The following is a 26,523-nucleotide window of genomic DNA, read 5'->3' as shown; positions in this document are numbered from 1 at the left end:
TTCGGAGAGAACAGACCTGGGTGGGTTCTTTACCCTTTTGTAGTTGGGATTAGTTCCCAGTAATCCTAATTCAAATCGAACCCCCTTACTCCGGGCTGGTAGGTAACTGTGTGTGCCCCAGGAATAGATGAGAAACCTAAGCTCTCTGGGAAGAAACATCTGGACATGAGCGTTAACACTAGCAATGTATTTCTGACCTCAGCAGTAAGATGCTCGGCCGTTTTACCTAATTACACCAATTGCTAATACACATCTGGAGTCCTGCAGACCACAAATTCTGCGACAGTGCGGGTCGTGGAAGTCAGTGCGAGCCACGCGGCTTTGCCTTAGACACTGGCGCCTGGAGCGTGGAGAGCCGGGTGCCTGCGGCAGGCACGCGGTGGGCGGGGTCAAGGGCGGTCAGAGGGGGGCGTGTCCTGAGCGGGACCACACCCACTCCAGGGTCTGGCGCGGGCGGGCTGAGCGCTACTTAAAGAGCGGTGCGGAGGCGCGCTCGGCGTACTGTCGCGCGCACAGGGCGGCACACGTGTCTCCCCGTGTGGGTCCTGAGTTTCACTCCACCCTTCAGGATCGAGAGGCTCGGGGTGGCTCCAGACCTCTTTTTGGTGTGCGCTCACCCTGGCCTGCTTGAGCGTGATCCACGCAGTTCCCTGCGCTCACGGAGCCAACTTGGCCAAGCAACTGTCCCAGGAGCGGCGCGCGGTGGGTACCGGGCACTGCGCATGCGGAGCTCCAAATTCAAACAGCTGTGTCCGGGGCTTCAGGACGGGTGGACTCGGAGTCGCTGGAACTAGGGGACGCTTTCTCCAGGAGGTGGCCACTGAAGAGCCATGGTGGACCGGGGTCCCCTGCTCACCTCGGCCATCATTTTCTACCTGGCCATCGGGGCGGCGATCTTCGAAGTGCTGGAGGAGCCGCACTGGAAGGAAGCCAAGAAAAACTACTATACACAGAAACTGCATCTACTCAAGGAGTTCCCGTGCCTGAGCCAGGAGGGCCTGGACAAGATCCTACAGGTGAGCCGTCAGTCGCCTGAATCTCCCACATGCATCTGAAACATTTGGGGCTACAGCGGTGTTTTAGGGGAGACTCCCCTCCTACAGCTTCAGATGACACCCCTCCAGCCCCAACAAGAGGTCCTTGGGTGGTGGGAAGAAAATTCCCCATCAGGTGTCAGGTTGAAAAGATCTGTGTTTTTCGTCCAGAGACAAGGGGATTCCCCACGCGCGCAGACTTGGTCAGAACCTAGAACGTTCCGAGAAAATTTGGGGTTGACTCCAGGGTGAACTGGGCCCCGCGGTAGCTCAGTGTGGGTGTGCGGGTGCCTCCCTCTTTGGAGGGAGGCTGTGGGGCGGATAAAGGCGTTTATCTTTCCTTGGAGACGCTCCCGGAGTCCGGGAGCGGAGCCGGGTGCCACCCCTCGCTTCTCCACCTCCTGCTCCCGGGCCCTTGCCGCTCCCGCTCGACCTTTCTTAAGAACTTGAATACAGTGGAGAGTCCCAAAGCCGTCGCGGGCAAAACTACACCAGCCGGTCCCTGCTCTCAAGAGTTGGGCAGGGGGCCCGGGCGTGTCCTGAGTGCCCCGGGGGAAGGCCTATGGCTGGAATGCTGGGGACGCTCTCAGGCTTCCGGGAAGTCTTAATCAAGCTGAGACATCCCTCTAGGACCGGGAGTTAAACTTCGTCAAAGTAGCAGGTTGCACAAATGAACACCCAAACCCAGGTAGTCCCTTTTCAGAGAGGGAGGAGAGTGTGGGTGAGGGGAAGTTTCCTCGATGTTGGTCTGAGAAGTCCCTTATCTGAGAATGCACACACCCAGTGGACGGCATTGACCTCACCATGGTAAACTTGACTGGCCATCTCTAATGGAACCTTGAGCCAACTTGGGGTCAGAGGTCCCTCAGTATCTGTTTCTTAAAGGCTCAGCCCCAACCACCCATCCCTGTGCCGATGGCCTCTTATCAATAATGGTAGGGTTAGATTGGAGCAGGGATAGGTTGTCCAAGCTATTATAGATCTGATCAGGTACATGTAATCGATATCACCTCCCCAATTCTTTCCACCTGTCCCGTCCCTCACTTTCCAGGCTTCAGTTTCCTGATGCCAAATGGGAACAAACCCATCTTCATCCTTGTCCTACCCTGGGCTGTTGAAAACAGAAAACCTGAGCACATCTTACTGGTACTAAAACCTATTTTGCCTCCAGGTCACAGACGGACATTCACAGAGATAAGACACGTATTTTAGGTGCCTAAGGGATCCTGGGCTATGTAGAGAATTGCCCTTAGGAAGCCTGTGAGACAGGTTTACACTAACTACCAGGTGGGGTGTTGCTTTTGAGTAGGGTCATTGGTTCCGCTACGCAGTTTTCTGGGGGTGAGTTTCAAAAGATGCATGGTTGGTCTAGCTCCTCTTCTTCGAAGAGGTTCTGGAAAGATCCAAGGACCCCCCTGCTGGGTGCCTGCTGCGTCTGGGTGTGCTGGGGGAAGAAGGTGGCCAGTTTATGGTTTCCCTGGAGGAAACAATATCTCCGGAGGAGAGTTTTTGTATGGTTTGCCCTGGGGGGAGGGGGCAGGGGAGGATGATGAGGTTTGAGCTGCCCTCAGAGTGCCCCCTCCCTGCTGCTCCTCCGCCATGGCAGGGGAAGGAAGGAAAGAATTCAAGGCTAAATGTGGGAAAATAAACTTCAAAACACAAGGAGAAGGGAAGGGGGGGGGGGTAGGGGTTGCACAGCCGGGTGCATCTGGTGGTGGTGGTAGCTTTACAAGCCAGGCGGCTTCCGTAGGGTGTTTGAAAAAACAAAATGCTCTTTATTTTGAGGTCTCGTCTGTCAACGGTGCCTCCACCCTCAAAGTGGACAGGTAACTTTTCTAAAAGGATCTGAGCAACGTCAGGCCAGTGTAATTTGGAGCAGATTCTAGATGCTTGCTTGAATGAATGAGGACAGCCCAGTCACCGTCCCCTGCGTCTCCCCCACCCTATCCCTCCCCCCCCAAAAAGAGCCTTGTCAACTCCAACTGGGCAGTTCCCTCCTTGCAAAGGAAAAACCCAAGAAATGAAAAAGGACCAGTGAAGGCATTTGCCAGCCTCAGCTTAATCTGCAAAAATCTGCCTCTCTCGGCTTTCTTTCTGATCTGTGACTTGGGGCTCTGCCTCAGGCCTCAGGAAATTGGTTTAAGGGGGAAAAAAAACCCGAAAACTTGAAAATCTTCCTTCCCATCTGGCTGCCTATGGCATCCTGGGTATTTTCCACCTGAGGTACTGGGTTTTAGCTGGTCTGAGTTGCCCTGGTCATCACAAAGCCCCTTAGCTGAAAATTCCTGGGGTGGGAGCGGGAGGTAGCCATGCTTGGGTGGGGGTGGGGTTTACTGCTGCGAACTGGGCTGTGTAGTTAAAGGCAGGGGAAAAGAGGGAGAAGTCTAGGAAGACGTTATCAGGCCTTCCTCCCCTATCCATGCTGTAGTTGAGCTGTGCCAACACACAGGCGGCCTTCCAAGTGCCCTGCACCAACCTACCAACCTGGGACCCCATGGCTGCTCTCCTTGCTTTCCTACTTTAAGGCAGGGTCTCAAGTAGCTCAGGCTGGCCTAGAACTCATTGTGTGGCTGAGGACGACCTTGAATTCCCAATCTTCCTGCCTTTCACCTTGTACTCTACCACTTGCTGTGAATGCAGGTGCTTGGGGGTAGAGCCCAGGGCATTTTTGTACCCTAGGCAAGCATCTCTACCCTAGAGATATATCTCTAGCTCTGATTTTAGTTTTTAGTTTTTAGTTTTATAATAAATCTTATTAGTTCATTGATTAAGACAGGGTCTTACTCTGTAGCTCTGGCTGTCCTGTTCATTATGTAGGCCAGGCTGGTCTCGAACTGCTGAGTGCTGGCATTAAAGGCATACACCACCATGGTCCAGTCCAACTAGTTTTTGAGATAGGGTCCTGGTGTGTAGTCCAGGTTGCCCTTGAACTCATAATCATCCTGCCTTATCCCCCTGGATGCTGAGATTATAAGCAAATGCCTCCATGTTTGGCATCACCAGATCTTTGGTGGCTGGCTTTCCTAGCTGTTAAAGTGAACCCTCCCCCGCTTTTTTTTTTTTTTTACCCAGCAAGGGAAATTAGCATTGATAGTGCATCTACTGTACTGGGTACTGTGGTTAAAATTATCCTCATTCTATGGGAAGGCATAAGCTGATATTGCCTCCTGGCTGGGCCATTTCCTCATCAAACTAGTTAACTTACCTTAGCCTCAATTCCCTCATCGGCAAAATGAGCAGTTTGGTGAGGCTCCAGGGAAGAAGGTATGAATAGAAGCAAGCAGGCTCCTGCCGCTAACGTTAACGTTTATTGAGTTTTATGGAGCACTCCCTGAGGACGGCATCCTGCCAAGTGCTTTACCTGGTTGCTTCAGGTGCTTTATAGTGACCTCATGCATTAAGATAAGGCAGCTGACACCCAGGGAATTTAAAGTGGCCACATGGACAAGAGTCTCAGCCTTGGGATCGCCCCCAAGCAGTATCCACCTTCGCCAGCCCACCCCACCGCAGGAGTGTTGCTCTCTGATTGAGCTGAGTTCATTGGTTCAGCTTGACTTTGGACAGCTGGGAAATTCTATTTTTTTGTTTCCTCTGGAACAGGCACCGGCACGCAGGCTCCTCCGGTGTGGCTGCCTGGCTGACCCGGCCCTGTCTCCGGCACGGAAACTGTGCTTTGCTTCACCCCTCTCCTTTTCATAGGTGTGTTTTGGAAGGCCCTCTTCCCTCCCCCAAAGTCGAGGACTGAGTTGAATTGACAGGCTGACAACCCCCCTGAGCTACATCCCTCCAAAGTTCTTAAAATATTCTAGGGGTTTCCATGTGTACCTCCTTTTATTTATAAATCCTTAAATCCTCCACACACATTCAACAGGCGTAACACATCCCAGTCCTGGAATTCTGACACCATTACTAACACCTGTCCTCCCCCAAGTTATAAAAGACAAAACTGGACTCTGTCCTAATGACTTCTGACCAAAACGTTTAAAACGAGGCGTATTGGAAGGCTTGGAGAAAAAGTTCTCTGAGCTTGGTTTAGGGGAACACAGGGTTAATATGAGCACCCATTTTTGTTTCAAGCCACGGTGGATACCATGAGGCTCACAGATCTTCTCACCTGCCCGTGATAGAGAAACACAGTAAGTCTTTGGAGCCTTGATCATGGAGGCCTCCATGTCTCTAGCTCAACTTGAATTCTCTAGTCTAGGGCTGCAGAGGTAGAAAGTGGGTACCTTTTTTTTTTTTTTTTTGGATAAGGTTTCTCTGTGTAGCCCTGGCTGTCCTGGAACTCACTCTGTAGTCCAGGCTGGCCTCGAGCTCACTGAGATCTGCCTGCCTCTGCCTGCCCTGAGTGCTGGCATTAAAGGCGTGTGCCACCACCGCCTGGCAAGACAACCCTTTCTAATTACTTGTTTTCTCAAGTTACACTTAAGTTGAAGACTGGAAAAAAAAACCCCAACCACTACCTCAAATCCACAAGTCCACCTTAGTTAACTGTACTGGTTAGTTTTACCAGTTAAAATACATTTTTTTTTTTTTTTTTTGGTTTTTGTTTTTCGAGACAGGGTTTCTCTGTGTAGCTTTGCGCCTTTCCTGGAACTCACTTGGTAGCCCAGGCTGGCCTTGAACTCACAGAGATCCGCCTGGCTCTGCCTCCCGAGTGCTGGGATTAAAGGCGTGCGCCACCACCGCCCGGCTTAAAATACATTTTTATTAGCTGTCTTGAGAGTTTTAATGGCGCCTCTAGGGTGATCAGATGACACAGTTGTGAAGAACCGTCCCAGGGTAGAAATTGGCACACGTTGAAAGGTTGAAAGTGGGGTGGTGGAGGCTTCCAGGAGGGGGCCTAGAGGAGGGAGGTGATGATTGTCACTTCCAAGTATTTTCCTGGGGCTTTGCCCTGTTTATAGGCTGGTGTTTAAAAGAAAAACAATCCCCTGGTTTTGGATGCTGCGCTTGGCTAACCCTGACCTGGGGCCAAAGGCTTTCATATTGAACTTGGCTGTTTGCTGTCAAATTGGGCTCAGCTTCTGAACTCTGTGTGAGGTTGTGTTTGGGAGGGGTAGATGGGAGGGAAGGGAGATGCAAAGTTTTGGGGAGCAGAGAAAGAACCCAGTGAGAAGTGAGGTAGGTAACCGCCAGGAAGCATGGGAATGGAGCTGTCTCTTTCCATTGTTCACTGAGTCTAGTCCCCTGGGCCCCTCTGACTTGTCTGTGTCCATCCCGCCCTGCCCCTGCTCCTCCCCTACACCTAGAATAAGGTGGAGGAGGTAGGTAGACTGTGTGTCCAATGCTGCCCTAGTCAGAGGTTTTCTGCATCACCATAAGCAGTGTGCCTGATGATTCCACATGGCCGCTGATACCGCCCCAGAGCTCGAGCACATTAGAGTACATTATAGCCCATAGTACGTTCTTGCTCAGAGCTGGCCTCTATCACAGATGTCATTGCCCCATCCAGGGTGCTTGGGATCAGAAGTGATTTGGATTTTCACAGATTTGGAGTGTCTGCAGCTACATGACCAGCTTGAGGACCTGACCCAAGTCAAAACATGAAACTCCTTTGTTTCATGTGCAGCCTGTACACCATCCTGAGAGTGATTTTTATGGACTGTGGTGCGCCTGCATTTTTATTCAGCCTATGAGATCGGGTATAGAATTTCCACTTGTGACATCACTTTTAATACTCAAAGTTTTGGTGTTTGTTTGTTTGTTTGTTTGTTTTCTTCTTCCCAAGACAAAGTTTTTCTGTGTAGCTTTGGAGCCTGTCCTGGAACTAACTCACTTTGTAGACCAGGCTGGCCTCGAGCTCACAGAGATCTGCCTGGCTCTGCCTCCCAAATGCTGGACTTAAAGGTGTGCGCCACCACTGCCTGGCTTCAAAAAGTTTTGAATTTAGATTTTTCAGAGAGAGGATAGCCAGCCTATTCAGGACTGTAGCTGCCAGATGTTCTGCCATGGAGTGTCCCATGCACAGACATCATGAACTTCTAAATGGCTTTGTAAAGAATCAAAAGGACTTGTACATTATTTTATGTGTTTGTATATGGGTGCACATGTGCATGTATGCTATGGCCACGTGACTGAGGTCAGAGGACAAGCTGATCCTGCCTACCATGTGGGTCCCAGGGATCAAACTAAGGTTGTCAGGCTTGGCGGCAATATCTTTACCCACTGAGCCCTCTCATGGGCCCAAGTCTTTCTAGAGCATTTAATTCTGGGGCTAGCTAGCACACAGGGAAGGCCTCATGCATGCTAGGCACACATGCCATGCCATTGAGCACTGTTCTTGGCCCTGAATTTATTTTTTAATTATAAAAAACAGATAGAGGGTCTGGAGAGATGGCTCAGCTGTTAAGAGCAAGTACTGTTCTTGTAGAGGACCCTCAAGTTCCCAGCACTGGCATGGGGCTTACAGCCACCTATAACTCCAGTTCCAGGGAATCTGAGGTCCTCTTCTAGCCTCCAAGGGTACATGCGCTCATGTGCACTCACCCCCCCACCCCCCACACTTGTGATTAAAAATACCAAAAGTAACTATGTTCTGTCTTCACTGGTTTTGGTGTGCCATTCCGTGATGATAACTATCTTCACACGGTTGTGATTCAGATCTGTGTTGTTAACCCTTTCTTTTTGTAGAACGGAAACTTTCTACTTATCAACCACCTATCTCCCCACCTTTTCCACCCAGCCACTGGTAACCGCCATTATGCTTCCTGTTGCTGTGAATTTGATGCCCTCAAGTACGTTGGGTAGATTGAATCATGTCGTGTTTGTCTTTTGGTGTGGAACATGGTCCGGCCAGTAGAAAACCACATGGAGGTTCTTATCAGTTAAAAATAGCCCTGCCGTATAATGTGTTCTGGCTAAGCAAATGCAGGGGCACTGAGCCACCTCCCAACTGTCGACTGGGTATTTTATTTTACGGTTACTTTGTGTGTGTGTGTACGGGTGTCTTAACTGCATGTATGTCTGTGCACCATGTGTGTGAGTGGTGAACGAGGAGGCCAGAAGAGGGCCGTGGAGCCCTTGGAGCTGGACTTACAGATGGTTGTGAGATACTGTGGCTGCTGGGGATTGAACCCTGGTCTTTGGGGAGAGCAGCCAATGCTCTCAACTGCTGAGCCATTTCTCCAGCCCCTCAACGGAATATTTTAAAGAACTAGATGAAAGGCAGTGGGAGAGGGGATGGTGGATCTCCCCTTCCGTAGCCCCGAGAGACGTTTAAATGTGCATGATGGGGCTTGGGCTGCAGCCACAGGCCAGGGAGGTGAGGGTCAGATGACAGAGCCTCGTGAGCTTAGCCAAGGAATTTGAACTCCATCAAATGTTTGCCGTTTTCAAGGAGGGGAGTGGATAACGTTACAGAAAGTTCTCTCCTTCTTCACAGCCATTTACAACTGCAAACAGTGGAATATTCTGACCGAAATTAAATTTCCGTAGGCTGAGCCATTCACCTCGTGAGTGTTCTGATAAGGTCGCCTCCTCCTTCCTCTCCACTTCTGGTGAAACGGAGTGTGGCTTTTCCCAGAAAGCCCCACTCCAGCCCCCTTCTTCACCCCAGACACCAGTTGAGGTGCCTCTTTCCCTACTATGGGCCCTGTCCCTGTGGAGGCCCAGGTCTGGGATAGTCTCCCCAGACACTCCACTCCAGTTTGACTTTCCCCAGCTGTCCTTTGTTCTTTCATGGAAGAGGATGGAATACTGAGCTCTGCACTGCTTCCCGAAGCCTATAGGCTCAACCCCCAGCCACCAGAAACCCTAATGGGATGGAAAGGGGGCCCTCTCTTGCTGGCCAGCATTTCTGTGCAGAGGAATCTCAAGAACTGGAGGGTCTCTGAGCCCTTGAGCTCGGTCTTGCTGGGGAGAGGAAACCGGACTGGGGTGGTGAAGTGAGGGAGCCACAGGCAGAAGTGCTGAGTGACGGGTAGCAGATGGTGGAGGCTGGAGGGCAGGACACGGTTGAGGGGCCTTGGAGGTTTCAGTTCCCATGTCCAGAAGCCTGTAGAAGAACCCCTTCCCTGGGGGAATCGGGCTCCCAGCCTTTGTCCTCAGGGTGGTCCTGGGCTGCCGAGGAAGAGCCCCTAGGAGGGTGGTGCTGGTGAGTGTGCCTGCAGTATCTGATTGTGTATTGTGGACACATGGGTTTTATTCTCTGATTCAAGGAAGGAAGAGTGGTGAATGTGCCTAGCAGGCCTTTGGGAATTCCGTGGACTTCTGCTGTCTGTGCCAGGCATGGGACTGGCACATTTTCTGTGTCTCTAGGACAGCCTAGGACTGCTGTTTTCCTTGTCTGAATCGACACACCAAGGTAGGACTGAGGTTCTCTTTCCTGTCAACTAAGCCTTGGTCTTGCCCATGCATGGTAGAGCCAGTGACTGGAGCGTGGTCATGGGCCAGGAGGAGACTGCTACTAAGAATTTTCTTGGTTATGAGCTGGGAGAACCGCTGGCATGCAGAGCCTCACTGAGTCTTTGGCCTGAGGCTTTCTGTAGCAGGTTCTATCACCTCACAGCAGGAGCAGCAGAATAGGTCACTGTGATGGTCTTCACTGTCACCTTGACTGGCTGTAGAGTCACCATGGAAATATACCTCTGGGTATGTCTGAGAGATCGTTTCCAGGAAGGTCTAACTGATCATGGAGGGCACACCTAGGTAAAGCCAGCATCAACACACTGTGGCCCAGCCTGATGAAAAAGGAGAAAGTGAGCTGAACCCCAGCGTTTATCTCCGCTTCCTGACAAAGGACAAAATATGAATAGCTGCCTCATGCCTCTTGGGTCGTGTACCCTTAAACTGAGCTAAAATAGACCCCTTTAAAAATGATTTCTATTTTTATATGGGCACAGATTTTTATATGTATGCATGTTTTTTTTTTAAAGGTTTATTTATTTATTATGTATACAGTGTTCTGTCTGCACATATCCCTGCAGGCCAGAAGAGGGTGCCAGATCTCATTACAGATGGTTGTGAGCCACCATGTGGTTGCTGGGAATTGAACTCAGGACCTTTGGAAGAACAAACAGTGCTCTTAACCTCTGAGCCATCTCTCCAGCCCTATGTATGCATGTTTTATCTGCATGTATAGTATGTGCACCACGTGAACGTCTGGTGCCCTGCCCCCAGAAGTCAGAAGAGCACTTCAGATCCCCTAGAACTGTAGTTATGGATGACTGTGAGCCACCGTGTTGGTGCTTGGAACTGAGCCTGGGTCCTCTGTGAAAGCAACAAGTGCTCTTAACCACTGAGCCATCTCTCCAGCCCTGACCCTTCTTTTTTTTTTTGTTTGTTTGTTTGTTTTTCAAGACAGGGTTTCTCTGTGTAGCTTTGCGCCTTTCCTGGAACTCACTTGGTAGCCCAGGCTGGCCTCGAACTCACAGAGATCCGCCTGGCTCTGCCTCCCGAGTGCTGGGATTAAAGGCGTGCACCACCACCGCCCGGCCTGACCCTTCTTTTTAAAAGTTGTTTTGTTGGTCACAATGGTGAAGAAAGGTCAGTTGGTCCCATGAATTGGTGGTAGTATCTGTGGTAAACCTGACCACATCATCTGGAGGTCTTTGGAACCGGTAGGCATGAGGAATGTAGAAGAGAGGCCCCAGAACGCTTGCTGTAAGCAGAGTTTAATGGGCCGCCTTGGTCAAGTTTGGAAGACCAGAATGCTCATGCCTTCCCTGCCCTGACTATGCTCTCGGCCTGGCAGAGCCAGAATAAAACCTTCTTCCTTAAGATGTTGTCAGGTATTTGATTACGGCAACAAGAAGAGTAACCACAACAACCATAGAGGTTGTAGCATGTCTGGGGCCTCGCAATTAGGAGAATGAGGAAGATTGACACCCGGCCCTCCTGCTTGGAACCATCTTGCCCTACATTCTGTTGGGTTGATAGTGGAAGAATTGTGCCCTCCACCATTTTCCATTCCTTTCAAATTAACTCACGATTCATTTCACGAAGGGTATAATCAAGGCTTGGGAATGTGACTTCTCCCTTCCAGTCTCAAGCCTTGGTTAAGTCTTTCCCCCTGGAGAATCCTGGGTCCAGGTGGCCCCAGGACCATCTTTCCTAGGTGGTGGCCATGCAGGATTGGAGGCAACACTGAGCCCTCCCTAGAGGCAAGACAGTACCAACACTCTTGGGGCTCTCTTGGTGGCCAGGGCTCTTTGATGAGCTTTGCAGTCTGCATTCTTTTTCCTCTCATCCATCTAAATATTTAGGCTTCCCGATGAAATATTTAGGAAGGACTGTGTACTTCTCTGGCTGTTGTCACTCACTCCTCCATGCCCTGCTGTAATCGGACTACAGCTGTTGAACCAGCTCCTTCCTACACAGGGGGTGGGGTGGGGGCGGGGATGGTGGTGTACTTGTCCAAAGCCGAGGAGAACCTATGCAGGGTAGTTGGTGGCGAGACTAACTTGGCTCCATCATGTAGTTTGGAGGCTGGCCTTGTAGGTCACCAGGAATCTTATCAGCCTGGTCTGGAGGACTGTACACCCCAGGGCTCCTCCACTTGTCTGAGTCAACCTATACTTGGATGGGGAAAGGAAACCTTTGTTTGAGCCGTTGTGAAGACAAAAGCTGGTCATAACCGGAGGTCTAATCTTACCTATATACTAGTTTGTGCCATGTGACCCTGGCCAGATTTCACCACTCCATATTCACCCATTTATTGAAAGATTGGAGTGCCTTTGAATTTAGACCATAAGGGCCCAACATGGGACACCTCTCTGTCCCCAGACTTGTGTGACCATGCCCCATCTCAAGATATCCAGCATGAAGTACTTGCTTCATGTTCTGTCATGCCCAGGTGCCCAGTGGCACACACCTTCTCATGAAAGTCTGAGAGGGAGTCCAGGCCTCTTGTAAGATCAAAGCCAGGTGATTTCAGCCAGGTGAAGCTGCACTCACTAGCCTTGGTCTCTCACAAGCTTTGAAAGAAGTGATCAATGTTTATGGATAGTGAGATGGCCCTGCAGGTAAGGGTGCATACTCCTGAATGTTGTCCTCTGACCTCTACCCGTGTATCATGACTTGAACACACCCACACACAATAAAAAATTTTAATTGCAATAAAAAGTTTATCCCTGTGCTGGATAGTTTTATGTTAACTTGACACAAGCTAGAGTCATTTGGGAAGTGGGAACCGCAACTGAAAAAATGCCCCCACAGACTGGCCTGGGGATAAGCCTTTGTTGTGTTATCTTGATTGATGGTTGATGGGGGAGGGCCCAGCTCATGGTGGGTGGTGCCACTCCTGGGCTGGGGGTCCTGTGGTTTGTAAGACAGAGGCTGAGCAAGCCATGGGAGCAAGCTAATAAGCAGCACCCCTCCATGGCCTCTGTATCAGCTCCTGCCTCCAGGTCCCTGCCCTGACTTCCTTCTGTGATGGACGGTGATGTAGAAGTGTAAGCCAAATAACCTTTCCTCCCCAAATTGCTTTTGATTGCAGTATTTTATCACAGCAATATAAACCCTAACTAAGACAATTCCCTGCCCCACCCCACCCTGCCCCTTCAAACTACATTTGGGGGTACTAGGTAAGGGCAGGCAGAGTCATTTTTTTAAAAGTTATATATGTGTGTGCATACAGTATGATTATTCAGTAAGTGTGTATGATGTGTGATAGCCAAAGAAGAGTAACAATGCTTCTGTACCTTTACCATTTCTTCCCACTCGGAGCCTTTGGTAATAAATTGTATGTTCTAGTCACATATGTGCCATACAACCTAGACCACTATTCTACTGTGTGTTTGTTTGTTTGTTTTGCGGCAGCGGGGTGGGGGTGGGGTTGGGGTTGTTGTTGTTGTTGTTGTTGATTGTGTGTATGCTGTGGGTCTCTGCATGAGTATGCAGTGCCTACAGAGGCATTCCTTAATCCTTCTGGAGCTGGAGTTATAGGCGCTTGTGAGCTGCCCAACATGGGTGCTAGGAACCAAACTTAGGTCCTCTGCAAGAGTAGTGTGAGCTCTTAACCTTGAGCCTTCTCTTCAGTTCCAAGACAAGGTTTTACTCTGTAGCTCCATCTGGCCTCGAACTTGCAGCAACTCTCCTGCCTCAGTTTCTAAAAGTGCTGGAACTATAGGCACATGCCACCAAAATCCAGCTGTTCTCTTCTTAGAGAGGAGTTTTTCAGGCTTCCATGTAAATGACAGCATGTGTTTGTGCTTGTTGAAGACTGGCATTTAAGGCCTTCCTGGGATGGATGGATGGATTTGATACTTTTGACGCAGGATTTTCAAATAGCCCAGGCTAGCTTTAAGTTGGCTATGTATTTGAGATTGTTCTTGAACTCCTGATCATCCTTCCCTCACCTCATTATCACCCTGGGATTTAATCTGCCTTCCCTGTCTATGAATTAGTCCTATGGTAAGCACCTAAGTTACTCTGCCTTTGGGGGCTGGGGAGAATCCTGGGAGTCAGTCACCAGTCACTCAGCTGTCACTCAGCCGAGCACCCTCCAGCTGCGGTCATCCCCCTTTGATGGGAGTGTCCCAGTGAGCAGCTTCCCAGTCTGGGTCTGTTTATCTCCAGAGGAACACCCCCACCCCCAACTCCATCCTGTCCCATCTCTGCCATCCTTTGTTTTATAAACTTTCTCCAACCTCTTCCTGGGATGCTGGAGGTCCAGGCTGTGGTTGCCAAGCCCTGGTCTTCAGCTCTCTGCTGGGTGCTGGGGTAGGAGGGGGAAGCTGTGCTTTCTACTTTGAAGGAACTTGAGGGTGCACATATCCAGCCCTCTTGCAGCAGATACCAAGCACGTGCTGAGAGCAGGCTGACTAAGCGTGAACACACATGGGTGCAGGTGCGGGTGACTAGATCTACAGGCTGTCCATGGCTAGCCTCGGCCCTCCCTCAGTTTAGGGAATGTCTTTAGGCTGTGTTATGGGGAAATGGGGATGGGCTGGGGTGGGCCATCTGGATGTGTGCATGTCCCTGCCCTTGTTTAATCTTCAGAGCCTTGCAAGGAGGAGCTCTGAGAAGGCCAGGACTGTTTGCATGAGGAGGCGGCTCTCTAGCTGATAGTCGGTGGTGTGACATGGTAGACCACAGCCACATTGGGCTTTTCCACCCCTTGGCCTACCACACAGGGAGGGAGCTGAAGCGTCTGCAGGGTGTTTCCTATATAGCACCTAGGTGACCCCCCCACCCCACAGGGAGGGAGCTGAAGTGTTTGCAGGGTGTTTCCTATATAGCACCTAGGTGACCCCCCCACCCCACAGGGAGGGAGCTGAAGTGTTTGCAGGATGTTTCCTATATAGCACCTAGGTGACCCCCCCACCCCACAGGGAGGGAGCTGAAGCGTCTGCAGGGTGTTTCCTATATAGCACCTAGGTGACCCCCCCACCACACAGGGAGGGAGCTGAAGTGTTTGCAGGGTGTTTCCTATAGCACCCAGATGACCCTACCCGGTCTTCTAAAAAGCTTGCAGATGCGGGCTTGTGCCCACCCTACCCTCCACCTTGTCTTTTCCAAGGGTCAAACCATTCATTTGACGATTTCCTTCTGCTTCCTCCACGGGCCTGACACTGGGAGGGGACCTCTCCCCCGATAGACAGCTATATGCTATCCCATTTGTTGGACTGGAAACCAGGGCCTGGTAAGGAGGGACTAAGGTGGTGGCAGAGCCATCTTGCAGGGTGTCTAACCTGCCCACATTTCATGACATTATGATCTGCAAATGTATTGGGCCACATGCGTAGCTATCCTGGGATGCGTGTGACCTGTGGGCTGCATGTTGGACGTTTTGGGCAGAGAGGCAAGTTCAGGTTCATCAAGCAGTACTGATTTCGGGTCTGGCTGTGGGCCTTTCTTCAGAGATAATTCTTAGCCCAGTTACACACACACACACACACACACACACACACACACACACACACCCCTCTATGTGTGCATGGGTCTGATACCGTTGTGTGTCTGCACGTTTTGTGTGTGTGAGCATGGGTATGCGTGTGCCATGGCGCAGCGTGGAAGGTCAGTCCTCCTGTTTGACTTTGAGACACAGTCTCTCTTCACTGCTTCGTACAGCAGGCCAGCTGGACCATGGGAATTCTGCCTCTGCCTCCCATCTTACCGCTGGGAGTGCTGAGACAAGGGTGGCCTTGTCAGATATGACTTGGTTTCTGGGCATCCGAGCTGAGATCCTTACACTGCATGAGCCATCTTTGGGGCCCACCGCATCCTTACAGCATTGCCTTTAAGTTGCAAAGGTGTTGATTGTTTTGGGGGTGTAGAGCCTGCCTCACTTCCTGGCCTAACCTGCCCAGCACACTTTTCCCTGGGATCTGGGGGGCTGGCTTCCCTTGGCATGAGCACCGATGGGAGAAAAAGTGAAGGTTGCTTGTGTGGGAAACTCCCGGTAGCACAGAAGGGAGGATATTTCCTGGGCCAGGCTCGAGCCTGGGGCAGAAGGGATCGGCCTGAGGCCCACTCCCAGCCCCCACCCCACTCTCCTGGGGACTTTTTCTCCAGCATTGGACTCTACATCCAAGGAGCTGTTGGTTGCTATCTCCACCCCATCGGAGAGGTTGCAGGAGGTGATTGACATCGAGGACACCTCTCCTGGCTGCAAAGGCTTAAAAATGTCAGGTTGGAAGGATCTTAGTAGTTCTTTAACCAGCCTCCCGGAGCCAAGGCCCAGCCCTTTAGGGAAAATTACACAACTTAGTCTAAGACTACTGCTTACCAGGGGTGGGGAGGTGCATTCAAGAGCCATTAGAGCTGGGGGGCAGGCAATTAAGGAAAGGCTTCTTGGGAACAGTGACCTCGGAGGGCAGGTCAGTTAGCCAAAGGTGGTCACCACACCTGCCAATGGCTCTCCTGGTCACCGCCCCAGCAGCCTGGGGTTTTGGCCCCCAACCTGGAAAAGCCTGGGACAACTCCTCCCTCACAGTCGCCTGGGGCTGGGTGGGGTAGGGGGGTGGACTGTTGATTTTGAGATTTAAGGATTCTTTTTGTTGATCCTGGTTGGCCTTGGTGCAGACGGAGGACTGGAGGTCAACCTTCCGTGGGAGGAGAGGTATTCTGCAGCCCTGCATGCCTGTGGCATGTGTCCCTCAATTTGACCAACATAGATGAGGTTTGTGGTGTTACTCTTTTTTTAAGACAGGGTCTCACTATGTAGCCCTGACTGGCCTGTAACGCTGCTCTTTATTTTAGAGGCTTGCTGGGCCGCAAATCCCTCCTTTGTTTGTTTGTTCGTTTGTTTGAGATAGAGTCTCAGGTAGCCAGGCTGGCTTTTAACTAAGGACGACCTTGAACCTCTACCTCCAGAATGCTGGAGTTGGCGGGCACACGGGCACCACCACGAGCATTTTCATTTGGTGCTGGTCGTGGAACCCAAAGCTTCATACAAGCTAGGCAAGCACTCTAGCTGAGCTACATCCCCAGCTCTCTTCAGACCCTTGTTTGCTCCTGGCTTCGGGAATTGCCCTGAGCATTGCTCTTTGTAGCCTTTGGGGTTCTGATATCCCAGGTACCACCCAAACAGACCATATACATAGGTTTGTTTACCACTTTAGGCATAAACACTTTTAAGTCAGGAAACCTGGGTTATACCAGAACCGTCAACAGTGCCTCTACCTCCAGCCTGTTCCCCACCCCTATTGTCAGCACCCCTAAGAGGCCCTTGGCCTCCATGTACCATCTCAGCCTCCTATCCTTGGGCGTGACTATGGGCCAGGGGACCCTCAGAAAGGACCCCACAAGAAAGAATTAAGGAGTTGGAGGGGAGTTTGTAATCACCTTAGATGTGAGCTGTCACTTGTCACCTCCCTGTCAGCTAGAGCCACACTTGTGATAGGCACCTGCACTTGGCTTCCCCAGGGTTAGTGACACCCCCCCCCCCCCCCCCGCCCCTCATAGGACGCTGCTTAGCACTTGGGAGAGACTCTTTAGTCTTTCTTTCTTCTGGTGGTTCACATGTCACCCAGACACAGCCCTAGCCAGGGACAGCGAGGTGGCTTGTCGTATGCCAAGGGCTTGGGGTGGGGGTGGGGGTGGCGCTCTGGGTGTTATCTTGGCTGGGGTGGCCTTTGTGTCTCCTGTAGGGTTCTTGCTGCTCCTGGGCCCCACCCCCCATGCAGGATGGAGGTAGGCACCTGTCCACGGACCCCAGAGTAGAAGGAACGTCAGACCCATTCCTCCCCATCACTGCTGGTCAAATAAAACTCATGTCCCCTGGGCTGTGGAATGCATCCTGCCAATGTTGGCTTTGGAAGGATGCCCTTCCCCTCCCAGCATCCCTGCCCCCGCTCCAGAGCAGCCAGGGGGACAAACGCTGAGTAGGCTAAGTGGGGCAGGCTGGTGCGGGAGTGTCTTGTCAGCACCCCCAAGGTAGGTAGCAGGAAGAGGGCTGGCGGCCTGGTTTAGCAACTTTTCCGCACCCCTCCCCCCTCTCAGACTCTGGTCCCAGCCCCTATATCCATTGGAACGACTGGCCCAATGAGTGGGACTTGCTAACCTGTGTTTGGGGAGCCTCAGAAGAGTGTGTGTGACTGGGCCAGCCATTGCACCCCTGAGCCAAAGGCTTGTTCACCAAGGCCAATTAAACAGGGAATTCCGGTTGTAGGCTCAGTACTGGTTTAAAGGGCTGTCAGAATGAAGAGAAATACTAGATGCCATGTACCTTCCTTTGAAGTAGGTGGGGCTTGGCGTGTGTTGGGGAGGTGGTGGTACCACACAGTGCTCAGAACTAGGTATAAGCATAGCATACTGCAGCCACCAAAGGGTCTCCCAGTAATAAATAAATGTAGGTCGGATGTTATGGTGGTATGCCCTGATGCTGGGTCTGGGGGTTGGCTCCTTTGAGCCCCATGTCTCAGTTCACTGCTCTGGGGTTTGTCCTGTCCAGTTTCTCTCTCACACTGCTCTCCACAGGGCTCTTGACTTGTGTCCTGCTGCATCCGAAACCGAGGACCCAGTAGGAGAGTAATCATTCATGAGAAGCTGTTTTGAGCGGCTGGAGCCACGATAATTTGGTCTCCTGCCTCTCCTGCCAGCGACCTCCAGGCCTCCCTTGGCCAATTTCAGTGTGCCCACCTCCAGCCCAGAGGCTGCTCTAAGCAGGCTTTCCATGCCCAGCAAGCCCCCCAGGGTGCTGACAGCGCTCCTGCCCCCTAGCTGCAGCACTCTCTTGGCTGGGACACTTTGTTCCGCAAGGCAAGTCCATAGGTTGCTGGTAAAAGTACGTCAGCGTCTCCCTAGGAGTTTGTCTGGCAGCACCCTCCCACCCCCACCAGGGGAGGTACAACTTTTGAGTCCTGGAGGGCACTTTTAGATTCTATTCTAGAAGCTTCCTATTGCTACCTGGTACACTGAAGATTAACGGAGGTGTGTTTTGACGTTCTCGTCTTTAGACTGTCCAGAGACTGAAGCTTCATGTCCTCAGTTCCCTTGCTGGTTCTGTCGTGGATCCTTTGGTATCTTTGGGTTTGTTTTGCATATGCGAAGCAAGCACTGTCCCCAGCCCTTCTTTGTACCCATGTCTTACAGTTTCCCAGGACACCCCAGCTTCCTGAAGCCAGTTCTTATCTGTCCTGATACTGTTGCGCATTCTGCCCCGTGGCTCTGCTCCCACAGTTTCAACCTGTGTTTATTGATCAGACTGGCATGCTTTAGCCCATGGCATGGGTGGCCCCTACCCAGATGGTTTGGAAACCCTGATGCCTGAGCTGCTTGGGACATGGTGGTTTCCATTGAGTGATTTTAAAAGCAGGTTTGAGGTTCAAGCCACACTTCAGACTTAAAAAAAACAAGCCAGGAGCTGTAAGTTCACAGCTCTGAGTCACAGAAACTCAATTTAAAAAACAGAAGCCAGGCAGGGCCGAGCTTTGGAGACTGGGTGATTGATGTATGGTTTTTTTTTGTTTTTGTTTTTTTTTTCTCTTTCTGCTTTGTGCATTTTCTGTAATGCGGTTGTATTGTGTTTATAACAAAGAACTTGATTTTTTTTTTAATGGCATGAAATGCATGGGTGTGCTGTTCACCTGTTACACGCTGGTTGTTCTTAATGTGTGGGAACACAGAGCTGGTTTTAACAGAGTGTCCTCTGGAAGCCAGTACCCCTTCAGTAGTCAGGGGACGTGTGCGGTCTTTCAGTTTAGTTACCAGAGTGCAACCTGCTGGGAAGCCAGTGCCCAGGATGACAAGAACTTTCTAGAACCCTGTAGCCTGCTGAGTGACAGTGCCAGGGGCTGGAGGAAACAGGGTGGAGGTTTGAGATCAGGCTGTAGAGGTGGCTCCGTCATCTTACCCGAGTTCAGATTTTCACACCCGTGTGAAAAGCTGGCCATAGCACCGTGTGCCTCTAATTCCAAGGCTGAGGAAGTGGACAAGAGAATTTGTGGAGCTTGGTGGCCAGCCCAGCCTAGCCAATCAGTGAGCTTTAGGTTTATTGAGAGATCCGATCTAGAAAAAAAAAAAAAAAGGGAAAATAATTGAGGAAGATACTCCAAATCAGCTTTGGGGTGCGCGCACACACACATACACACACACACGCACTCACACACCCACACACGCATGCACGCACAGAGTGTAAGTCTGGTCATCTGGCCTGACGTGGGCCAAGAAAGGCACATAGCTCCATTGTACTGCCAGTGTTGGTTGGTGTCTTGCATGGGCCAGGGTGGGGTGGGGGAAGCCCTCTTCTGGAGGTCTGTGAACAAGTGAGGTCCTGACCCCTATATGCCTCCAGCCCTACCACCTTCCTTGGGCCCCAAGAAATCTCACCCTGTGTTTGAGATTAACAAAAAATAGGAGCTCAGGCAAGATATGAAGTAGGTTATTGTGGACAGTCCAGGGAAGGCACACACTAGGGGAGGTTCAGATCAGGTATGCTTGGTAGAGAGTCTACAAGTAGGGTATGCCAAGATGTGCTTGCTTTTATTTCTCAATATGCTATTGCTCATTGAAGCCGTTTAAAAGAATAAATGAAGAAAGTTCAGATCGCATTGCTCAGTCATTGGCCAAGTTTCAAGTGCTCAGTGGCCACACGAGACTGCACAGATGAGCATATCTCATTGTGCAGAGTTCTGCTGGACTGCGCGCTGGGCTGTTTTCTGTTGCTGATAACGCAACGCCACAGATGACTTTGTAAGTTGCAAAGAAAAAAGGTTTATTTTGGCCCACCATCAAGGGCCTGTGTCTGACGATGGGCTTCTTGCTAGCAGCATCCTGAAGTGGTGCATCACAGCATATATCAGAGTATGAGACTGGTGTGTGTGTGTGTGTGTGTGTGTGTGTGTGTGTGTGTGTGTGTGTGTGTGTGTGTGTGTGTGTGTGTGTGTGTGGTGTGTGTGTGTCTGCTCTCTTATAAAGCTACTAAGATTCAGTCATGGGGCCCCACCCTGATGACCTTATCCAATCCTGATCCCCTCCCTTAGGCCCAGCTCAGAACACCAAATTGGATTAAATTTCCACACTCTTAACAGCTCACTATGGAGATTAAATTTCAGCCCCATAAGCCCTTGGGGGCACTCATATCATATCTAAGCCACAGGAATACAGCATGTAGGTGCTGGTAATAGCACATACCTGTGTGTGCCTAGTCATCTGTGTTCCTGTTCTAAGGAGGGCTGACAGCATGTCCAAGGTTAGAAGACCCTAAAGTGGGGAGAGAGAGAAGGGTGGTAAGATGGGCTTATTTTTATTTTTATTTTTTTTTAAGTGGATGAAGTATATGCCTAAGTGATTGTCACATGCCTAGCTTATTCCTGTCTGGCTTGTTTTGTTTTTTGAGACAAATTCTTGCCATGTAGCCCAGGCTAGCTTTGGACTTGGGAACCTCCTGCTTTGGCCTCTGAGTGTTAGGCTAACAGGCCTGTGCCACCATGCCTAGTTGCCTCTGCTGTCTTTGGGCCTTTTACTTCTTCTTGAAGGGACGGTGTGGGCCCCAGGGACCGGCCTAGCCTCACGGTTTGCTTGTTCTCTGTCCTCTTGGTATCTTTTTGCAAAACTCTTCCGTCCACCAGCTTGGCCTCTCCTGGGCAGGCAGTGGCTTGCCCTGACGTTGTTTTGCCCCTTTTTTCTGGGCACACGGCTGTGGCTTAGCCAAGACTTAAATGAATCCGTTGGCTCTGTTCCAAGCTGCCTGGAACAGGGAATGTCCAGCCACGGCTCTGGTCCCACCTCCTTTGGGTTAAATGGGTTGAGTGACTGCCCTGCACATGGGTGGGGTGCTGGTCCTTGGCTGGCACATGGCATTGGCAGCAAGCAGCCAGACACAGCTACCCCTTTTTCCCTCCATAGAGGCGAATGGCTCAGAGGCCCCTGGGGAAATCGAAGGTGAAAAAAAAAACCTCCTTGTTCTCCCATCTTTCCTTTGGTCTCACTCTCTTTTCCTTGGGATTGACCAGAAGCCTCATGTTAGAATGGGGTGGGCCAAGGGCCATGAAGACGGCAGGATGTGTACTGACGTCTGATGCTGGGCTATTTTTACTATTGGTATTTTATGTGTGTGGATGTTTTGCCTACGTGTGTACCACCTGTGTGCTTGGTCCCCCCAGAAAACAGAAGAGGGGATTGGATCCCCTGGAACTGGAGTTAACAAATGGTTGTGAGCTGCCACATGGGGGTGCTGGGAATTGAACCCGGGTCTTCTGGAAGAGCAGCAAATGCTCTTAACTGCTGAGCCATCTCTCCGGCTTCTAGGTTAGTTTTTAAGTGACCACTGGCCCAACTCAGGGGCCTCTGCTTCAGCAGATGTGAGGATAGATGGACCCTCTGGCAATTCCAGGAAAGTCCTTCCTGCTGCTGTCGGGAAGCTGAGCTCACAGGAGGACATACACCTACTTCTGCTTGAGCCTCGGGTGACTTGGGAATAGCGGCATTTGTTCATCCTTCGGTCTCCCATGAGCACACCCAGCCCACCTTTCGCCACAGTTCCTGATGTTTGTATTCTGTCTGCAAGCTTGTGGCTGAGGATCCTCTGCCTGGCTTCATGCTTGCCGTGGACCCTTTTGCTATAATAATGCTGAGGACTGTACCCCATGAACTGGTGGGGAGGTGGTAGTATTTGTATTTTTTAAGTGAAGAAACTGAGGTCATGATTCAGGGGACTAGGCAGTAGCTGGCACTGGGCAGACCTGTCCAGCTGAGTGTTCTCCGCTCAGTAGGAAGCCTGAGAGAGTTAAGGATTTAAATAACCTTAAGGTGTTTTTTTGTTTGTTTGTTTTTTGTTGTTGTTTTTTGGTTTTTTTTTTTGCTTGTGATAGTTGTTTGGAGAAAAAGGCCTTATTATGTGGCCTGGTGAACTTGGGGCCCCTTTCCCCAGTCTCCTGAGTGCTGGGATGTAACACATGCCTGATGTGGAGGAATGTTCTTGCTTAAGAACACAGACAGCATGCACTGAGTAGGCTGAGACAAGGTCACAGAATTTGAGGCCAGCCTGGACTACACAGTGAATTGCAGGCCAGTCTGGGCTATCTAGTGAGACCCTGTTTAAAACAAAACAAAACTACCCGCAGGGGGGCGGGGGGCGGGGAGTGGGGCGCACAGGTGTGTGAGCAGGGCAGGGTCCTGCTTACTTCTGGCCCCTAGTTTTGGCAGTGGGCCCTTGTCTCTGGTAAGATTCTTGTGCCGTGCCAGCAGCAGAGTTTCCATTTCCTGTTGCCTAGCTTGTCCCTGGTCCTGGGCCCCAGGTTGGTGAGACTGGGAGGTTTCTTCAGCTCCCACCACAACCCTCACCTCCGCCCAGCCCCTCTGTCCTGGAAGAGCCCGGGCTGTGTTTTTCCATCACCTCAGTACAAAACGCTCTATGCTTCTTAACCTGGTCACATCCCACACTGTATTTGGCCTGTGATGATAGGTGGGCGGGGGACCATTTGGACAGAGTAGAAAAGCAGAGCCAGCTAGTCTAGGTAGCCCCTCTCTTTTTCCACATGCCTGAGTGGCGAGGGCCACTTCTCCCCATACTGTTTGGCGTTCCTCTGTATGTCATGCCTCTAATCACTAAATGGGGTGGTGTGTCCAGGACAGAACCCCTGGTGTAAGACTTAAGAGGAGAGCCTCTACTTCAGGGTCACAGTCCTCCTTGCATCTTGTCCAGTGGCTTTGGGCTTGTGGGGTGTTGTAGTCTCAGTTGTGACTCAGTCTCCTCCTAGTGGGTCAAGTCTGGACCTCAGAAGCCATTGAGGCAGAGAAAGCATTCCCGCACCGCCCTCCTTCCCCTGACCTACAGAGTACCGTCCATGCCAAGATGCCTGTGCCCGGTTCCTGGCAGTTTCTTGTACAATTTATTCCAGAGAGGATGGAGGCCAGCTGTTGTCTGTCTCCAGCCAGTGACTAAAGTAGAGGAAATGGGCTTGGACCACAGCCGGGGGGGCGGGGGGGGGGGGCGGGAGGGGGGTTAGGTTAGAGTCAGGCAGTACAGAAAGGGTTTCGTGACAGGTGGTTGGCTTTCAGAAGGAGCGGGCAGGGAGCTTTGTGGAGAAGACGGAACAAGATCATGTTTGGAGCACGGTTGAATAACAGCCCCTCGGAGACAGGTCCTGGAGGCGAGACTGGCGTGAGAGGGGCACAAGCAATCAGGTAGACTGTTTCCTGGAGTTAATACCGCCACCTAGCACCCTGGAGGCTTGTATTTCTTAATTAGTGAAGAGGTTTACAGTTTAACCACTTGGTCATCTTAAACAAATTATAATCAATAGGCTGCTTCATAACCCCTTATCATCGGAACCCCAGCCTTTAAGGATGGGTAGTTAGTTACTCATTATCCAGGCTGCCCGCCACAGGTGGAAGGAAGAAGGGATGTACAGGGGTGGGGTGGGGAAGCTTGCTACGTGTCTGTGGCATCTTGAAGGACACAATGGGACAGAGTCAACCACACTCCTCTAAGGTCTCAGGTATAATCTGGAAGTAACATGTGACAGGGGCCAGGAGCAGGCATCCTGCTGGGGAGGCAGGAGCTGGGAGCCCCAACACGGGCACCTGTGCTCAGTGGAGCAGAACTGACAGCCACTGGGATTGGGATGCTGCCGGCGTCTGAAAGGGCTTCCTTCCCTCCTTCCAGGAGAGCCTGAGCTAATGGCATGCACCAAAAGACCTGCGGACCTTCAACCACCTTGGACATCCCTCACTCAGCCTCACCCTCCTCTCTCCATCCAGTCTCTTTCCTCTGGAATCTAGTTCCAAAGTCCACAAGGAGTTGACTCAACAGGCCAGGACCTCTGGGGAAGGGGAAAGCAGTTAGCACCACCTGCGCTAGTACTGCACCTCACCCACGTCCGCCACGGGGCACTCACATCATGCCCCAGCAGGCAGATGTTGTGGAGACCCCATCACTTCGCTGGTTAATGTGGAGGGCTCCCCAGTGGAGGTTCCGCTTTGGGGTTTAGTGGTGTGACTGAAGTCTGCCTTCTGAGCTCTGACCCGTTTAGGCAATGTACATAGTGAGTCAGATAAACAGATGCCCTGATAGCATGATGAAGTATGATGAAGCACTGGCGGATGGCCCTCCTGCAGAAGGAGATGGTGGAGATGAAGCCTGCGTGAAGGAGGATCATGAGCCATGGGCAGGTGCCTACAGGAACATGACCAGGCTCGAGCCACTGTCCCCGTCTCTGACCTTCAGGGTGGCAGGTGATAGGTGGGCAAAGGCGTTGTCACACACAGCAATCACAGACCCTCAGAATTAGAATCTCAGAGGTGTAAAAACAACCACGACCGCATCCATTTTGCTTCCCAGTATCCACTTCTAGAGCATGCTATGTGTCCAGAACCATGATGCCCACCCTAGCTTACATGGAACCATGGTCTTCCTGTTTCACAGATGTGGATAATTTAGCCTGGCATGGACATGCCCCGGGTGACCTGCTTGTAGGGTTAGAGCCTGGGTACGTCTGCTCCAAAGCCAGGGTCCTTGTTCTGGAGAGGCTCCCAAAGGAGGGTCCCACACTGGACACTTGGGGCTTTGAAGGGAACTTGTTTGGCCCTCTGGACATGTATGTTCAGTGCAGACCTGGGCCCCAGGGGCCAGGAAGCAAGCAGGCATGAGGCAGGGCAGCTGAGCTGCAGGGGAACCAACCTCCTCCCCCACCCACCCCCAGGTTGTCTGCCATGGATGGGGAGATGGCCAGTCAGCGGTTCCCACAGTGACCTCCTTTGTAGCCTACTCAAGGTGCTGTTTTTAGAAACTTTGAGAGGATGGTTTCCTGTGGTTACTCCTTCCATCTCTCCTCAAGGTCGTGCTGAATTCAATAAAGTAGGGAGCCTACGTTTGCACGCACCCTAAAAACGTAGTCAAGGTTAGATCAGAGTGTGCAACCATGGCTCCTACCATGTTTTTGCCCTCGTCGATCTAGAATCTTCATCTTTACAAAAAAAAACCCTTTTCTTTGACAATTCCATACGTGTCTACCATGTTCTTGATCATAGCCACCATGGCTCTCCCGTGTTCTCCACAATCCCGCCCCTGCCCTTGCCAACATGTGCCCCTCCTGCTCCCATACACACCAATTAGTGCTGTCTATGTGCCCACGGGTAACCTACCAGGAACCACAGTCCCTAAGAAAACGAGTCCCCTTCCCTGGCAGGCATCAGGAGCTGGTAGCTCCTCAGCCTGGGGCGGATGGACCCTCATGAGCCCCTCCCTGATCCATGCCGGGTTATTGACCGACTTGATCTTGTACAAATAACCGTGGCTGCTGTGAGCTCCTGAGTGGGACAGCTCCACCACACCCAGGGGACAGCACTTCTTGGCATTCCTCTGATATGCCTTCGGCCCTCTTTTTCAGTGTTCCCTGTCCTCTGCCCTAGGTGGCATTCCCTAACACAGTCCTAGGGTCGACACTGGATCGCCGGGTTTTTCTGTGGAAAGGGAACCTCAGCCAAGCGTTGGGGCTTCTTATGGCTCTGCCACCAGCCTGCTGTGTGTTTTCAACCATGTCGGTGAGCCCCTAGGCAGATTCCTCATCTATAAATGGTAAGAGGGGTATCCAGGGATCTCCTGACTCTCCTGTAACATAGGGGGATGTAGGGGAGGTGTTAAGGCCCCGGAATACTGGAGCCCGCTGTGTGGCCTAGAGGGGAAGAGGGTGACTCACATGGGAGCCTTACTCTTTGACATGGGAGAGTGCGAGCACAGGGCCAAGAGGTCTGCCTGCTTGTCTGGAATATCCAGTACAGGGACCCCTTCCCAGAGCCCTAAGCCGCATCCTCAGCCTGGTAGGCCTGTGAAGCCATTCCCTGTCTCCCCCGCTCCCCCCCACACACACTGGGGGTACCCTCTTGGCATTGGGTAGAAAGGGATGAAGTCACAAACTCAAGGCCCAGCATCTCAGACTGGACACATATGCGCACAGAGCAGGGATCTGGGTCACTTGGGGGAGGGCAGTGGTGATGAATTGGGGGCGCAGATGCCGCAGGGACCTGAAAGATGTCCCTCTTGTCTTGTAAGCCATAGGTAAACTCTAAGAGTTTGGTTCCAGAGGGGCCAGCTGGTGTGCATGTTTGGGAGGGAAGGCCCTTTCCTGTTCCCCAGGGCCAGTTCTTGGGCAAGCAGCTGTGC

At 51.5% G+C, this 26,523-nt stretch overlaps 1 protein-coding gene across 1 annotated transcript in view; it reads left to right on the top strand.

The window, feature by feature from the left end:
• Positions 1–513: 513 nt before the first annotated feature.
• Positions 514–26,523, top strand: part of Kcnk5 (potassium two pore domain channel subfamily K member 5) — a 43,345-nt gene continuing 17,335 nt past the window's right edge. The window contains exon 1 of the mRNA XM_059273788.1: positions 514–1,016. Within this exon, the coding sequence (XP_059129771.1) occupies positions 831–1,016 (186 nt within the window). The 5' untranslated portion in view covers positions 514–830. The remainder of the gene's footprint in view (positions 1,017–26,523) is intronic.

This window comes from Peromyscus eremicus, chromosome 9, assembly GCF_949786415.1.
Source record: "Peromyscus eremicus chromosome 9, PerEre_H2_v1, whole genome shotgun sequence".
Classification (NCBI taxonomy): domain Eukaryota; kingdom Metazoa; phylum Chordata; class Mammalia; order Rodentia; family Cricetidae; genus Peromyscus; species Peromyscus eremicus.
The sequence above is the reverse complement of the archived record's forward strand: the minus strand, read 5'-3'. Positions and strand labels throughout refer to the sequence as shown.